At 40.1% G+C, this 18,378-nt stretch overlaps 1 protein-coding gene across 8 annotated transcripts in view; it reads right to left on the bottom strand.

Moving 5' to 3' along the window:
* Arb2a (ARB2 cotranscriptional regulator A) overlaps nucleotides 1-18,378 on the bottom strand; it is a 415,675-nt gene that overhangs the window by 55,258 nt on the left and 342,039 nt on the right. The window contains exon 10 of one of the 8 annotated variants that reach the window (XM_085676907.2): nucleotides 46-2,656. The exons of the other annotated variants lie outside the window; for them this stretch is intronic. Coding sequence (XP_085533033.1) covers nucleotides 2,643-2,656 — 14 coding nt within the window. The 3' untranslated portion in view covers nucleotides 46-2,642. Of the gene's footprint in view, nucleotides 1-45; nucleotides 2,657-18,378 lie in introns of those variants that run through there. 8 annotated transcript variants of the gene reach the window in all.

The following is an 18,378-nucleotide window of genomic DNA, read 5'->3' as shown; positions in this document are numbered from 1 at the left end:
TGATTAGCATGTGAATATTACAATATTCTGCTTCCCAACACAGTATAATTTAGCATGCTTTTATTTTCATTTGTACTTTTCACTCTCTAATAACAATAATGAGTCCCAATGAAAGCACAGAGAAGCCGAAGTCATATGCCCCACCCTTGATAAGATGCAAATGATTTCAAATGATGTTTCTTCTTCTTCTTCTTCTTCGTCTTCCTCTTCCTCCTCTTCCTCTTCCTCTTCCTCTTCCTCTTCCTCTTCCTCTTCCTCTTCTTCTTCTTCTTCTTCTTCTTCTTCTTCTTCTTCTTCTTCTTCTTTAAAAAAAATCTCTGCAATTGAACTTATTAAATCCCACTTTTGCTTGATTACCCACTGGTTAGGCTACAGTTGTTCACGATCCTATGGCAGGATTGCTCCACTAAAGGAGCCCACACATCCTGGTCCCTGTTGGCATGGTAAGCAAGCTTTCCTAGCATGTGCTCACTCTATGAAACAGTGGTACTAATTAGAAGATATAAACTCATGCTGAGACATGATATGAATTGGCTTTATGTACCCCGAAACTCACAGCAGTACTGGATTTATACTGATGCTGCTTCAAACTAACACTAAGCACAAAACTCAACTTCTAAAAACATATTTTAGGAAAGCAAAAGTGATTTAGTTGAAAAACAAAAACTCAGCCCCTCATTTTGGGTTTCACTTCTAAAACGTTTCCTGTGTGCTTAGAGGCTGCCCACCACCTCTCCCGCATATGTTTACCTAACTCAGATTCTTCAAACAGGAATTGTACCAGATAGCACAGCTGTATGTTTTCACATCCATGGTGCAAATGAGCAGAAAATCTAACTGTTCCATATCAAGAAGTATTTTTACTAGTGCTAATGTGCCTTAAATACCTTGTTCCACAGATGAGTGGCCTGGCACCTGCTGCATGAGAAATAGCCAATTACTGTTCAGTGTCTCTAATTTTCTGATTCAATTAGCATGCTTCAGAGCTTTCCAGTTTAATTGCAAACTACTTCACAGTTAGCTCTCTGATTAATCATTGCCCATCTGCAAGCCATCGGAAAACTTAGTGGAACAAATTTGTGTACTTTGGAATGCTGGGAGCTTAGCAAATCAAACTTGTTTTGGTGTATAAAGCTTTAATTTTGTTTGCCCTTTTCAGCTGCACTTGTAAGAAGCACTGTACTGATTAAACAGGAAGTCTGGACAATAATATGCTACATTATGCATATAATTACTGTAAATACAACCAAGATTGTAGAAACATCATTTAAGGTTAGGCACTAGCATGAATGGAGAAGTGGGGGGATAAAACACCCCACCACATTTGGAATCAATTTCTTTCCATTATGACCAAATACAAGCACAGGGGAAGGGATATGTGACATACAGTGACGTCATTATAGCACCTGTTCTCCTGCAAACATTTAAAACCCCAGCTTTTCATGGGTTCATAAAAACTTTCTTGTTATTTAATTAGTAGACTACTAAGTTTAAAAGCTTTGTTTACAAAACATATATTAGGGATTTTAAATCAAACTGGCAACACATTGTTTATGCTTCATTTCCCAAGCTTTCTTGTTGGGCCCACTGAAAGTATGAACGATAAAAACAAAACTGTTTTCACAGTGCTTTGTCTGGTTTGTAGATAATCCTAACCTATCTATGGACATGATTTCTTCACTTTTGAACAGTGAGCTAATGGATTGCATATTCTGCTCACTCCCATGAGCAGTACACCCCAGAAAGGGCTCCCCAGAGCATGAGGAGTCTGAACAGGTGAAGTCCTTTCCTGACTGTAGTTCACAATTCACATTTTGGGATTAATTTAATAAGGTTTTTAAAAACTTCTAAGCAAATTTACTATAGATAAGCATTAATTTTTCAAGGTTAAATGTTTCTCTCTCAGAACAGGTGGTCTAGTAGTTTCCCCCTTACTATCTCTGCTTCACAGAACACCCACATATTGCTTGTGCCCAGTGATGCATTTGTCAGATTAAAGAGAGAAAGACAGTACGAGTCCCCAATTTTCCATGTCATATTATAGTGATGATGAACACTATGCTTTTCTTCTGCACTGTCAGCAGGATGCAGTAATTACCGCAATCTCATTGATATCTAGCGGGGTTGACGAGAAGTGTGCTTTAGTAATTATAAGGATCTTGAACTATTGGCTATTATATTAATATGAACAATGAAAAACAGAATTTTCTATCTTTATGATGATATTATGCAAATTACTAAGAGCTGAAAGTTAAAACCTGATAGCTGAGAAAATAGTGTTAAATTTGGAGAATTCATTGATGAACAAAAATTCCCTTTAAAAATGTCTACAGATACAAGCATTCAGCATTTAGACTTTTTGACTCCCTTATCAACAGACATATGTGAGCCCATATATAGCTCCTATCCTGTCTCCTGTTGAGGGCTGACCTCAGGCTTCTCCGAACACTGTAGGAAGCCAATGTAAGAATTGCTGAGGAGTAATCTGATCAGGGTTACTCAGGGATGGGAGTGGGCACAACGCCACGGTCTGCTGCCCTGAGCAAGGGCACCGCGCTGAAATGCCCCACTAAGATAAAACTCCAGAAAAACCAACCTGTGGCCAGGCTCGCTAGAGTGAGGTAATAAGTCAGACGGGAGCATCACCTCTGTCTCTCTGTGGAAAATAAAATGATAATTCTGATCAGCTTTGTTTTTAATTTGGGGAAGGGTAAACGGCTGACCCTCCTCAAGCTCCCACCAATTGGACCTTATGTTCAGAGATAAGCAATTAAGCCTTACACATGAAGGAAAACAAGGAGCGGTCAAAAATGGAATTTAGCCAAAGAGACCAAACTGGTCCCTGGTCCCTGTCCTGGATTTCTGAGCTCCATCTCAGAACAAGGGAAGAGCCGCGCATGGGAGGAGGAGTGAAAACGCTGGGACACCCGCTGGCGATGCAGCGCAGAGGACAGGGCAGCCCATCTGGGGCCGGGAGCTGGTGTCAGAACCAGCAGGTGGATAGACAGAACAGCATGTTTTCTGGGAAGCTGGCTAACAGAGGATGGCTGGAATATGGCACCAAACCAGAAAGATGGATCTTCTATGGAGACAGCATTTCAGTTCCCAAGAAATTATGGTATCAGATACTGAAGATGACAAAACTATAGGATTCAGCCTTCCCATATGTGTGTGTGTGTGTGTAGGTGTGTGTGTGTGTAGGTGTGTGTGTGTGTGTAGGTGTGTGTGTGTGTGTAGGTGTGTGTGTGTGTGTGTGTGTAGGTGTGTGTGTGTGTGTGTAGGTGTAGATTTTGGAAAGATCAGCAGGATAAGAACTACTATTAGGCAATTATTTGTTGGAGGCCACAGAAGTCACAGCAAGTGGAAGCATTTCAAAGATAATCACGAGAAACACAAACAAACAACAAACCCAAACAGCCCTGAGTGCAGTGTGGAGAAGAATTTTTTTTTTTTTGATCAATAGTCCTGAGCAAGCTAACAAACCTACAGAAGCCATTTTGCAAGTATGACCCAGATGGCCTACAAGAGACACTTCCAGGTGGTCCAGCCTGAACCAAAGGCCTCTGTCAAGTTCCCATCCACTCTGTGATGTTCAGGAACTGTTTTTAGAAATACCGTTTTAGTAATATGCTTTTTAGCACACAAAACTCAAGGTACCGTTTCCACTTTTAAAGGGTGAAATACAAGTGAGTATAAAGTTCATAAGAATCTTAAAAATGAAAATAAAGACATAAAGTAGTTCTTTCTTTAGACAGGGAATCTTAGAGATAAGAAATTCAACATTTACTGTACAAGCCTGTATCTTATTGATAATTTAAAATTATAATTAGTGTTCTTGGGACTGAAAGCTAAATATGCACATATATATGAGATGTGAGATGCTGCTGCAGGAGAGAAATACCCTATTTTTAAAGCAAGCAAGCAAAAAAAAAAAACTCAGTGAAGTCTATCCTTTCATTTCTATGTCTCATGTAAATCACACACACTTGAAGCCTTCAGCAACCCCAGAACGGCCAGGTCTGCGATGCTTCTCCTTTCCTGTCTTCCACTCTACTTGGTCCTGGCAGTTAAAGCTTTCCAGAAATATTTAGGGATTAAACCTATGCACCTTGAACTGAAACAATAAATGACCGTCAGAAAAATTATTTTTTATTTGTATAATCTGGTTAAAAAGTATATGATTTTCTACTCTCACGGCATTTTCTTATGCAGTAACACCACAAAAATAGCTAAAGTTTAAAATAGTGGATTTCCCATATGGTTCGTCCACAGCAAGATAAAGTTGTAAATGAGGGACCATGTGAGGAAAACAGAAAAAACCCTTAAGGGCACAAGCAAAAAAATGTGCTATTGAATGATTTACATACGTGGTTTCATTCTCCAAAATTCAGAGAGAAACTTAATATGTCATAATTCAAACCATTTCACATCAAGTATTCCTGATTACATATTTAACACACACAGCTCAATTTAGAGCATAATGTGGGAAAGGCCTTAGTAAGAATCTAACCTTTTGCATTTCTTGACTTTTTTGGGCTTGTGGTAATGTTGTATTCATAGAGATTCTACACTTTCCAATTTAAGCCTTGAAATGTCAGAAAAATCCCAAAGCTCAGATCTCACAGAAGGTGAATTTTAACAGTCCTTAAAAGTAAAGCCTTTATGATCCTCTGAGAACTCGAGCCTCTCATCTTACGAGTCTAAGTGCCAGGCCTAATATTATATAAGCTCACAGTTGCTGGGGTTCGAAATTTCATCATGTTGATCAGCCAGATAGAGGAGGAAACAAAAAAAAAAGAAGTTAAGTTCAGGAATATTACACAAGTATAAGTTAAAGAAATACGTAACTCTTGTATTTAAATGTGGTCCCTCATTAGAATATTCCCAATGTCAAAAAAAATCACATTTCATCAATTTTGATTAAATGTTGTAAAACAAGGAGATTCCCGAATGTTTGGAGCTGAACACGAGATGAAGAAATAGCTTGCCAGAGTCTGAAAGTCATGTGGACTCTGTATAGCTGCTTAGAGTTGTCTTTAAAATCACTCAAGTGTTCTGTCTTCCACGTCTTAGCATTCCCACACCTAAAGTTTCAAACATTCTGCTACACTGTTTCCTTTCAGTGTATTCCCGCTATCTACCACCTTTCTGTGGAACAATAGGCACTGGTTTTATAGCTTGCTAAATTTGTCCAGTTTAAGAAATATTCTTCCATAATCTAGTATTAGTCAGACGTAGAGATCATAAAGACTCTAAAATGAGTTAATATTATTTTTGGATATTTATGGTCTAGTAAAGGGAGAGAAAACTGACAACAAATTTAACACATTACTTAATTTGACTAAATTAGCTTTGGAAAATAAAGGTAGCATGGTGGCTAGAACAACAGCTCGGCTGTAAAGAACACTGGTTGCTCCTCCTAGAGGACCAGGGTTCAAACTGCAACACCCACTTGGTAATTCACAACAATCTGTCAACTCCAATCCCAAGGGATCTGATGCCCTCTTCTGACCTCCAAGGGAATTGCATGCATGGTATGCACAGACATGCATGCAGGCAAAACACCTGCTCCACACACAAAATAAAATTGAAGATGACATTCAGTCTCAGATTACCTGGAAGAAAGGCAAGTCAATTAAGTGACTTCTTAATTTCTTTCTGGAGGGTAAAAAAGGGATTTCAGATGTTCCTTTACTCCTACTACCACTGGTGATGGATAAGAACAAATTTCACACTTATATTTGTGGAGCACGCTGACGGTGACTGGCAGGCAGCGAACAGAGACTTTAATATGTATATAGTTTTGTAAAATTGTGGATTTCTTTGGCATAAGCCTTTAATGTGTTAATGCACATTGTAATTACAAAAGGAAATTTAACACACAATATTTCATTTCACTTTTATTAGGAAGAATAGCCTCCCATTTTGCACTTTTCATACTTTCTGATTACTATTCCAAATATATTCTTCTGGCAAAAGCTACCAAGACTCTGCTCCCTAGGCATTCATCCTATACACACAGCTGCAGAGAAATCCAAGCATATACTGCCTTCATCCTACTTCCCTGCCAAAACCCCTATCTACTCTGTGGCCTGGAAACTAAAATTTTAGCTTACTAGAAACCACTTACAACTTTCTCTAACATTTTCCTGTCGTAATTCCCTTAAACAAGCAGCAGCCAAAATGACAGAGTTCCCATGCTTTGGATCCCACCACTTTCCTCAACACAGAAAGCCCCCCTTCCCCACACCTTTTTGAAAAACTCACTCACAAGGATGGTGTCCTCCTGAACACACACAGCATGTGACTTCCAAGGGACCCGAAGCACAGTTTGGAGCCAGAGATGCAAAGGAATTCCATTTCAGATACAGTAGGAACAGTGCCCTTTCTGAACATGTGGCGTTTTTTTTGAGACATGCATTCTCGTCAAAAAGTTAACAGTTCTTATGATTTCTATTATTTTTATGGTTAATTCCTGTTTTAATATGTTTAAACTTGCTTTCTTCAAAATATCCCTCATAGAGGCCATGGAAATCAAGAGCCATGAAGCAGACTGTCAAACCCTATCACTGCAACTCAGGGTTTAGGACTGCGCCTGATATACAGTAGAAAGCAAATGCTTATAAAACAGTGAAACGCTGCAGCATATGCTCTCCGAGGAAATGAGAACTGTGACAGAGCTTAAGCTGGCAAGCTGGTGTCAGAGTCAGATGTGCACTGCTTATACCCTGGCTGCACTACTGCTAAGCTGCCACCTCTGCCTGTTTCCTCACCTCACCATGGAACAGCAGGGAGGAAGTCCACAAAATCTTTCATTTTGGGAGCAGTCATTGTACATTAGCTGTCATATCAATATAAGCATCTTCTTTTCCATCTTCTTGTTTTAGGCACATAACACATAACGTGCTCAATGACAGCACGTTAACTGACATGCGGGGCCAGTGGAGAGCAGTTGTCTCTTTCATACACAATATGTTTGACTGACTACCATTAGTGCAGATTTGGGAAGGATTCAGATAAATAATAATTTTTAATAATTTATTTTTTATGTACATTGGTGTTTTGCCTGCATGTATGTCTGCAAGAGGGTGTTGGATCCCCTGGTACGGGAGTTACAGACAGTTATGAGCTGCCATGTGGGTGCTGGGAATTGAACACAGGTCTTCTGAAAGAGCAGCACTGCTCTTAACCACTGAGCCATCTCCCAAGCCCCCAAACAATATTTTTTGAGACAAGGTTTTTCTGTAGCTTTGGTGCCTGTCCCAGAACTAGCTCTTGTAGACCAGGCTGGCCTTGAACTCAGAGATGCACCTGCCTATGCCCCCCGAGTGCTGGGATTAAAGGCATGCGCCACCACCGCCCGGCCCAAGCAATAATTTTTAAGAGACAAAATTCAGTTATTTTGACTGAGTTGTTTTAACTTCAATTGATTTTAGGGATTCAGCAATGTAGTTCCCTAGAGAGTAGGTTTTTGTTTTTCTTTTAATTTGCTTGTTGATTTTGGTAGTGTCTTAGCAGAGAGTTTTGGTTCATTTATACTAAAAATATCATATAAAACAAAATTAAAACTGAACCAAAACATAATTTTTAAAATGGGCAAATAATAAAATCTTCATATTATTTAGCGACTTTGAGAGTCAATTTGCAACATTTATGTTTCTTGCAGTGTTGTGACAGATTAAATTCTAACATGTAAGGGTTAGAATTTAACTTCTAACTGAACACCATAGTCAAATGGCTTAAGTAGCAATAACAGAACTACACTTCTCTTAACTGCCTCATTGTGAAGAGAAAAGGAAAGCCTAGGTATGGAGCTCTGAAATACCAATGCTGGGGAAGTGAGTGCCGAGAAAAGCTGCTCCCTGCAGGTAGCTGGCCAGCCAGCCTAACCAAATCAATGGACTCCAGGTTCAATGGGAAACCCTGCCTTAAGGACAAGGTAAAGGGCTAGTAGAAGACACCCAATGTGAACCGCTGGCCTCCACATGCATACATATGTGTACATATATACATGTGCACACACACATACACAAAAGTTGAAAAGGAATATCAATCAACAATTAAAAACTCACAAAGGTCATCTAAAGATGTAATAGTAATAATTATAACGAATTGGGTACATTAACGGGTCAGACGTGAACTAATGCTTTGTACACACCGTTAACTGCTATTTCCATATAAAAACTGGAAACATGAGTATTTTGTCAGCAGTAGCTTTAGGATAATGGTCTGATTTTATGAGCTCTAACAAACTTTTATATTCTTTAGTACCGCGGATAAGTCTCTTAGGGATGAATGAGAGTGGCCAAAGTGTAGGTGAAAGACTACAGATGTTTTGACCAAATCGCAGCCACAGTCCAGGGGTAGGGAGCCTTGTCAGCCAAATGAAGATTATTGGCTACTGTTCAGACCTTTGCAATCTTTAATTTCCAGTTCTTTTTTTCTTCTGTTCTACTGCAACCATCCAGACTTGAAGTTTTGTTCTGTATACTGGAGTACTCTCCTGAATATACAAATCCAGACATTCTTCTAGTTTGACAACCCCTATACCTTTAAGCATCTAACTTACATATTTCCCTTTTCTTACCTTTAAAGAAAGTCTTTAGGGCATTTAACACCTTTTTTCCTCTTATGTTTTCACTTCTCACTTAACTGTTTGGAGTCCCTTATCTGAAATTACATTGTGTTTTCTAGCTGGCCATGCCATATAGTCTACTTAGGAGCTTGTTCTCTATGGATAAACAGACTGTGAGCACCACAAGAAGTTCACCATTAACTCTACCTTCAATGCATCTTATCCATGGTCCATGGAATACTAAGTAACTCTTTTGGAATTATGATACTGATGTAAAACCATAAAAGCAAGTGGCAAATCCTCATCATCTATCATACAGGTCATCAGCCATTGTTCATAAAGAACTCTTATGACTCCAAAGGGAAATGACACATAACAGAAAGTCAAAGACTTGGCAATTTACAAAATGAATATAACAGCCAAGAGACTTCCAAAGAACCCAGGTTCAATTCCCAGCACCCACATGGCAGCTCACAGCTGTCTAATTCACGCATGTAGTGCACGGACACACGCAGGCAAAATGTATAAAATAAATAAATAAAATTAAAAATGTAACAGGCCAATAATTGCATAAAATATACTTAACCTCTTTTCTTGTCCAGTAATATGGATTTAATTGCGGGTTTCTCTGCAGGCCAGTAAAGACTGAAACAGCTTCTGCTGTATGAGCACACACACCCACAGAGCAATACGGCCACACACTTCAGCACTATGGATGTGCCAACACTGTACACTTTTTGAAATTTATTTTATAGACAGTACAACAAACATTTACGAGAGTTACTTTATTACCTTTATAGTTAGTCATTCTTTAACCCAGTCCCTTATCAAATCTAGCCAATGCCCACTAAAAAATGTAAATCAAGTCATACTTCACCTGCTCCCCCATTGTTGTTTGCAAGGCCAGGGATGAAACCTAAGTCCTCAAAGATGTCATGAATAAATATATCTAAACTTCAGCTTGGAAGCATGCCAATTTAGCTAAACCACAGCAGTGAGATTCCCTTTGGTCCATGACTCCCTCAGCCATGGGTTTTTGACTGGTTTTACAGGCAAAGCCATGTATTCCCTGCAGTGGAAAGGTTCAAGTAGAAGTCCATGTGTGCGTGTGGAGGCCAGAGGGTGACAGCAGGCGTCTTCCCAGTTCCTCTCCACTTCACTTCCCGCGGCAGGGTTTCTCACTGAACCTGTAGCTGCTGGGTTTGGCTAATTGTCTTAGGGACTTTTCTATTGCTGAAGTAAGCACCATGACCAAGACGACTTGATGTAGGAGGGTCATCTGTCTATGTGTTACTCTCATTGGTTAATAAAGAAAACTGCTTGGCCTGGTAGGACAGAACATAGGTGGGTGGAGTAGACAGAACAGAATGCTGGGAAGAAAGCAATGAGGCAGATGCCATGGAACCAACCTCCAGGTCAGACATGCTGAATCTTTCCCGGTAAGCCACCATCTCGTGGTGGCATACAGATTATTAGATATGAGTTAGTCAAGATGTGAAAGTTAGCTAATAAGAGGCTGGAGATAACAGGCCAGGCAGTGTTTAAATGAATACAGTTTCCATGTAATCATTTCAGGTAAAGCCCGCTGCTCCTTTTGCAACAATGACTCATGAAAGAAAACGTTTAATTTGGACTTATTCTTTCAGAGTTTATGATGGCAAAGCGAAGGCATGGTGGCAGGAGAGCCACATCTTGATCAGCAGGTAAAAAGCAGTGGGGAGGGAGGGGAGATGGTGCTAGTCTTTTGAAACCTCAGTTTACCTTCAGTGACACGCCTTTGACAGGGTCACACTTCCTAACCCTGTCCAGAAAGATCCAACTACTGGGAGCCATACTCACATATATGAGCCTGTGGGACCCATTCTCATTTGAACTGTCATGTTCCACTCCCTACACCCTGTAGATTTGTGGCCATATCATAATGCAAAATGTATCTAGTCCAATTTCAAAAGTCTCCATACAGACTTAATACTATTTAAAAGAGCAAAACCCAAAGTCTTTGTGAGATTCAGACAATTTCTTCTTCTTCTTCTTCTTCTTCTTCTTCTTCTTCTTCTTCTTCTTCTTCTTCTTCTTCTTCTTCTTCTTCTTCTTCTTCTTCTTGTTCATTTATTAAAATTTTCCACCTCCTCCCCTCCTCCCATTTCCCTCCCACTCCCTCCACTCCCACCCCTTCTCCAGTCCAAAGAGCAGTCAGGGTTCCCTGCCCTGTGGGAAGTCCAAGGTCCTCCCCTCTCCATCCAGGTCTAGGAAGGTGAGCATTCTAACAAACCAGGCTCCCACAAAGCCAGTCCATGCAGCAGAATTAAAACCCAGTGAGTCTCAATGGGTGGGCGCACCCTGCGCACCCCTTGCGGTCCGACTTCCTTGCTCATGTTCTCCCTCCTTCTGCTCCTCATTTGGACCTTGGGCAGACAATTTCTTAATTGCAACCCCAGATGAAATGAAAAAAGCAAATTACATACTTCCAGCACACAATGCCATCACCATTCTAAAAGAGAGGAATGGACAGAGTGAGGAAGATTGCAAGCAAACCCAGAGGGAGAACTTTCAGCCTGTAGCTCACGCCTGATTTCAGAGGGTTAGGAGCACTTTCCTCACGGCTCTGCAGCCTGCAGCACACTTCTCTCAGCTGCCCAGCTACAGCCCTCTCTGACAGACTTCTCATGGCCCCGGCATCTCCAGCTCCATGCAGGCTTCACTTTCACAGCATCACACAATGGCCTCTCAGAGCCTCGATGCAAGGGACTCCCTTGCCACACACCTGGCTGTCGTAGAATATTATTCTAAGATGTGTTACATTTGTTTATGTTGTGGAACATTTGCTTTAATGATGCAAAGATGTGTTGCATTTTTTTTATGTTGCATTTCTTTAACTCTGTGAAGCTGTGATTCTTTGCCTGTCTAAAACACCTGATGGTCTCATAAAGAGCTGAACGGCCAATAACAAGGCACAGGAAATAGGATAGGTGAGGCAGGAGATAGGATAGGTGAGGCAGGAGATAGGATAGGTGAGGCTGGTGGGCAGAGAGAACACGGAGAGGAGGACATCAGGGATTAGCCACTAATTACACAGCTAGCCACAGGTAACAGTGAAAGGAAGATTACAGAAGTAAGAAACAGATCAAAATGTAGAGGCAAAAGATATATGGGATAATTTAAGATATGAAAAACTGGTTAGAAACAAGTCAAGCTAAAGTTGGGCATTTATAAGTAATAAGCCTCTCTGTGTGTGATTTACTTGGGAGCTGGGTGGCAGGCCTCCCAAAAGCCTAAAGAGTAAAGAATAATAAGAGCAAAATTTAACCAACAACTGGCCTCAGCAGCTCTCCTTATTGTGAAGGAAGATTCCACAATCCCTTTACTGTTGTTGGCATTGTGTCTGTGCCTTAATCTACTGATGTGTCAGTCAGCACCTGTGACTCTACAGTCATGGGCCTGCTTCTCTAGCAATTGCCCAGGCTGCAGCATGGTGTGATTCTGTCGTTGCCACTAAAGGTGTCTTTAACTAAACTGCTATCGTTCTAATTACAAGAGTCGAGATTCAAAGGCTGGGATGAAAATCTGTGAGCCTGGAGAGGCTGAGTAGCAACTAATTAACCCTCTCTTCTTGCTGGCATCCAGGTCCATGGAAGGACCTGTGGTTCTGCTTCATCAAACCAGAAACATCTGCACCACTCCAAATACCACCCTACTGTTTTCTGTGTCTCTCTTTCAGATACTGAGGCTCTATGATTAACTTTCTGTCAACCAGTTGTTAACACAACCTCCTGACTCAAGGTTAATTTTATTTAATTAGTGCGAAAGCAAACTTGGGGTTCACGGTGTGATCGAATATCCCCAAACAATACACACATAGTTTAAATTAAAAGTTGAAAAGTGATGGACTAATTTTCTTAGTGGAGAGTTTATGACAGTCTGATATTGACTTTCCTGTGGTTATTTGTAATCATACATTTGCAGAGAAATCTAAAATGCATACTTTGAAGCAAAAAAAGAGCACCAGAAAATTAAACGTTGGAGGCAACGCTTGTGCTAAAAGACAAAATGAAAAAAAAAAAAAAAAAGGGAGGGGTGCCTCAGGGCAAGTCCTCACTTAGCTCAGTCTCCAACTTGTGGAAAGGAAAGGCCTGAGGAACTTCCTGTTGCTAAAAACAATGAAAGCTTCTTCAGGCTGATTCAAGGAACCAGGATGCATCCTAAGAAGGCAACCGAACTTGACAGTGTCAACAGTGTGGTTCCGGCAATAGTTGTTTAATTATGTAAAGATGTGTTGCTGTTTTACCTTGCCTACCTATGGCTCCTGCTTGGTCTAATAAAAAGCTGGTCAATAGCAAGGCTGAGGATGGATAGGCAGAACTGCTGGTCAGAGAGAAAAGGGGCCAGCAAGCTCACAGCCAGACAGTCAGCTGAGGGTCAGACAGTCAGACACGGAGGAAGCAGGAAGCAGGATGGACAGTGTGTAGATGAGGTAAAGGAGGCTTGGGGCAGCACATAGACGAATAGAAATGGGTTAATTTAGGTTAAAAAAATAACTAGCTAGAAACAATTCTAAGCTATGGCTGAGTACTTACAATTAATAATAAGTCTCTGCGTCTTTACTTGGGAGCTGGTTGGTGGCCCAAAGAAAATGCCAACTATTGTGTGTGTGTGTGTGTAAGCACACACGTGCGTGTGTGTATGTGTATATGTACATGTTGTATCGGTGTCTATGGAGGCTGAAAAGGGCATCAGATTCTCTGGAGCTGGAGTTACAAGAGGCTGGGACCCACCTCATGTGCCCACTGGTACACCAGTCTGGGTGTCTGGGAGAACAGCAAGGACCCTCACCCTTACCAACTGCTCCTTACGGCTTAAACATATTTTTGTTAGTTTTATAATTTGAAATGAATATTTTGTACACACTCTAGTCTTTTCTCCCTTCTCCTTACCACCAGGGTCCACCCTACTCCTAAATTTCTCTTGCCTGGTTCATGTCCTTTCATTTTCTTTTGTGACCATCAAGATTAGCTAGGATCATTTATTTGCTTGGAGCTTTTGGATGGAGCCTGGTGATCCAGATCAGTAGCATATACATAACTAAAGCCAGTGATTCTTCTTTCAGATCTATCTACAACCAATAGTTCAGAAGAAAAGGGTAGGGCCCAAGAACTCTTGTTTTGATTGACTGTTAATGGGGCTGGCCTTAAGTGGGCCCAGTGTCATCACCAACTACAGTTGGTGTGAGCTAATCATTACAGCAATTATCTAGGAGTCTAGGAAATGGCCTTTCACAATCCTTCACTCTATCTTCCTGTTTGTACTTACTTCCTGTTCCCTCATTGGCAATGTTTCTTGGTTTAAGTGGCTTGTTTAGGGCTGGAACAATATTTATTGTTTATTTTCTTATCCTGAGTAGCTATTTCATAACTTTAAAAACACAGGATAAGGTGGAAATGCTGTTGATGGCTTTGGATTCTCTGTCATGAGTTGTGTACCTTCTCTCTGGCATTCTCAAAATACTTACATCTTCCTAGGTCCCTTCTTGAAATCCAGAATACACTAAGGGAAACCCAATATAGAGAGGTCATGTGGAGGACTATGGTAGCATGCCTCAGATGAATTTCAAGTTGAGAGTGAGCAGCAACTGCCAGCCACATGCATGAGCTATTCTGGATGTCCAGGGCAGTGCATTTTGAGATGACTAGGCATCCTAGGCAAGAACCTACTATTTGAGCTCAGACAACTCAGCAACATATAAGAGGTGAGAACAAACTGCTGTTTGGGAGTCATTAAGGTCACCCATGGTTTCATATCAGGACTATATAACTGTAACATTGCAGAATAATATAAACCTGAGTCTTGGCATGGTACAAAGATGTTATAAACAGTGCTTACAAGTAGCTTGGACCACTAAAATTTCTTTTTGAAGTCTGTCTAACAGCCTTAGCTCTCTCCAGCCATAACTCCCACTTCTTCACTTTCAAAATCACCACAAAATAATTTGTGTGTGTGTGTGTGTGTGTGTGTGTGTGTGTGTGTGTGTGAGAGAGAGAGAGAGAGAGAGAGAGAGAGAGAGAGAGAGAGAGAGAGAAAGAGAGAAAGAGAGAGAGAGATTTTCAAGAGCTTAGCCTTCTTTCCATTTTCTGGTTTTCTGCAGGGAATAAGACAACAAAACTCTGAGTTTTGTCTAAATAAGAAATAGACCTGGTCATTCTTGGTCTCCAAAAACAGGGATGAGTGGTGTTGGATATGAAGTCCTAGAGGTACAAACAACCAGACTTGTATTTGGTTGTAACACCCAGAATGTAACCATCAGCACTAGATACAGATGGAAACACTCACTCTGGTATCAAACAAGAAGTGTGGAGACCCATATGATTATCACTCTACCTACTTCCTATCAAATTAATCTCAGATCACTTTTTCTCTGTCACTTCTTTCCTATAGTGGCTCCTAAATGACTTTGCTCTGCAAAACCAGTCATTTAAATTGGGAGAAAAAAATCATAACAGTTTAATGATCTTAAATGATAACAAGACTAACTAAGTTTTAACAAAGTTTGAATACAGAGTTTAATATGGTTTCTATGTGTGTGTCCCCCTCTCTCTGTGTATGTATGATTCCCCTATGTAAGCATGTTAATATGCTTTATGAATACTCATATGAGTATATTTTATTACCATTGGTTAATAAAGAAACTGCTTTGGCCTTTGGCAGAGTAGAATATAGCTAGGCAGGAAAACTAAATTGAATACAGGGAGAAAGAAGGAGTCAGGCAGATGCCAGACAGCCACCCAAGAAGGAAGATGTGAGATAACAAACCACGAGACTTGTGGTAAAATATAAAATAACAGAAATGGGTTAATTTAAGATGTAAGAGCTAGCTAGGAATACACCCGAGCCATTGGCCAGTGTTGTAATTAATACAATTTCTGTGTGATTAATCGAGTCTGGGTGGCTGGGAAACAAAAGCACAGTCTCCTTTTACATATGTGCGTCTCTCTGTGTGTTTGTTCTCTGTGTATGCGTGTCTCCGTTGTTGAGTTTCTGTGTGTTTGTGTATATCTTGGTGTGTTTATGTGTCTCTTTGTGTGTGACTGTATATGTTTTTCTTCATGTATGTGTGTCTCCATGTGTTTGTGTATATCTCTGTGTTTGTGTTACTTTGTGTTATGCTTTTTATTTTTTTAAATTCTGTTTTTGAAATTTGCCTGTGTGTGTGTGTGTGTGTGTGTGTGTGTGTGTGTGTGTGTGAGAGAGAGAGAGAGAGAGAGAGAGAGAGAGAGAGAGAGAGAGAGAGAAGGAGGAATCTAATGGGAGTGGGTGGGGAGTATCTGGGAGAAGATGAGGAAAGGAAAAACTGTGATCAGTATGTATTATATAAAATTATTTTCAATAATAAAAAAGAGAAAAGGAAGTCTGGATAGGAAAACTGAGAAGGTGGTATTTGAATAATGATGTGAAGGACCCAAAAGGCAAGATATTCTAGATGAATATCAGTGAAAGGAAGCTAAAATTAACCATCCATTGAAGGTAGCATATGCTTATATCAGGAAAGTCATAAAATAAAAACAAAATTTATACATATCAAGTAACACTTGTGGCTTTTTATTATGGCCTATTCAACATTCACTCAATTTCTTCTGTGATTTTGTTTCTGGTGGCCAAAGGTGGCTTTGAACTGAAATTCTTCTTCCCCAGTCTCCTGAGTAGTTGGGATTAATGACATGCACCAGCACATCTGGTTATCCAATAAACTTTTATCGAACACAAAGTGAGCCAGCTATGGAAGCAATTATGACAATAAATAAAGTTTAACCTCATGAAACTTACAGTTCATGGACCAGAAGAAACAACACTGTATAGTATACTATGGTGGGAGTGGCGCAGGGGAACACAGAGCGGAGAACGAGAAAAGTTCTTCCAGATCACAAGAGACAGAAGTATAGAAGAAACAAGCCTAGAAGTTAATCTTTCATTTCCATGAATAGATATCAGAACAAATTGCATGGAGAACAAAATAATATATGCTATACATGTATTTAATCCTGATAACATCTTGGTGAAGGAAAGTGAGGTTAGGCAAGCTATCCACAGGGGCAGGGGAGTACACTAGCTCAGTCAATATGGCTCCAGAGCTGAGCTATTCTCTTTCTTCACATTCCTGGCATCTGTAATAACTCCAAAGTTGCATCTTCGTATAGACCAGCACAGCAGATCAATTAAAGGAGCATTTATCAGTATGGCATTGAATGTAGAAAGTCTTTTTGACTAACAATTAAATCCAGCCACCTGTATGAGTTTTTGACGTCATTCACACCAGCCATTAATATATAAAGACTGGAAAAAGAGCAAATCTTTGGAGTTCTTTCTTTCCTCATCTCCTGGCAGTCTTTAAAAATAAAGAATTACTTTCTTGACAATTCAGTGTTGTCTAGTGAATGACACAGACTTCAGCTAATGCTCAGTTTCTACAAAAGAGGTTTTCAAATCTATATTGGAGTCTCCACTCTGTCTCCAGAGCTGTCTTCACACATGAATGGCAGCTTAGTCTGTGCTGCATCAGACAACAGGGATATTCTACACAATGGAACAAGATTCACGACTTATTTCAATGTACCAATGAGTTTCCAGGTGGGGGAATAACTTGACTAAATAACTAGAATTCTATCTGGATATCCCACCAGTTCTTATTTGTTGAGGGAACGGTGAAGTCTGACAATGGTTAAGTGACACAGTTTCAACTGGAATACTTATAAAGACACAAACATAAGAAGAGCAATTATACAAGAATATGTAGAATAGCTGGTGAGGGAATTAGAATCCTATCATTTTAAAGATCATGGCTACTTTCCCAATTATGTCCACAGCTGAAAGTCACTGAATGATTTAGCAAAAACTGTGTGTAAAATTTTATATAAATTACATGTATTTATCTCACTACATACTTGATTATTTTCAGGTGTGATGTACCCAACATTAGGTAACAGTAAAGATTTCTGAGTAAGTCTGAAGGTTAGATCCATCAAGACAGAATGCTCTCACAGTTTAACTGATGGGTTAGACAAAGATGCAGGTGTAAATATCCAGTACATCAGGCAAAGTGATTTTACCAACTGCATTTACGGTAGTGCTAGTTACAATGATTAAAGATAAGGCTGGTCAGAATGAATATGGTGAATGTAGCATGCTTTCTAATTGGTCCTAATAATAAAAACCCAAAGTCAGATATTAGAGGGTGAAAGCTGAAAGATCAGAGAAGCAGAGAAGCAGCCAGCCACTAGCTCTTACTTCCACCAAATTTTCAGACTGAATGAGTGATTCTGTCTCAAGGAATTCTCAAAATGAAGGCTGTTCTCCATGAAACCTAAGACTGAATCCTGAGCTCCTGTCTCCTCCCAACTTACATTCTTCTCTCCACCCAGCCATATCACTTCCTGTCTCCACTTTCCTAGTGATGGGATTAAAGGTGTGAGCCACCACCACTTGGCTCTGTTTCTCTTTTAGACAGATTCAATCTCCTGTAGCCCAGGGTGGCCTTGAATTTACAGAGGTCAGTCTACCTCTGTCTCCAGAGTCAGAGCACTGGGATTGAAGGTGGGCACCACATTGCCTGGCCTCTATGGTAAACAAGCTTGGCTTGTTCTGTACTCTGAGCTTCAGGCAAGCTTTATTTGTTAAGGCGCAAACAAAACATCAACACAAAATTTGACAAAAATGGTGATTAAAGATTAATACTAAATTGCAATAGACTTCTAATATTATTATCTAAGTATCAGCATCTCATGTAGCTAAAGGAATCATGATCAATTTTTTTCTTA

The sequence above is a fragment of the Myodes glareolus genome, chromosome 15 (assembly GCF_982192425.1).
Source record: "Myodes glareolus chromosome 15, mMyoGla1.1, whole genome shotgun sequence".
Classification (NCBI taxonomy): Eukaryota; Metazoa; Chordata; class Mammalia; order Rodentia; family Cricetidae; genus Myodes; species Myodes glareolus.
This window is presented reverse-complemented; position numbering and strand designations above follow the sequence as displayed.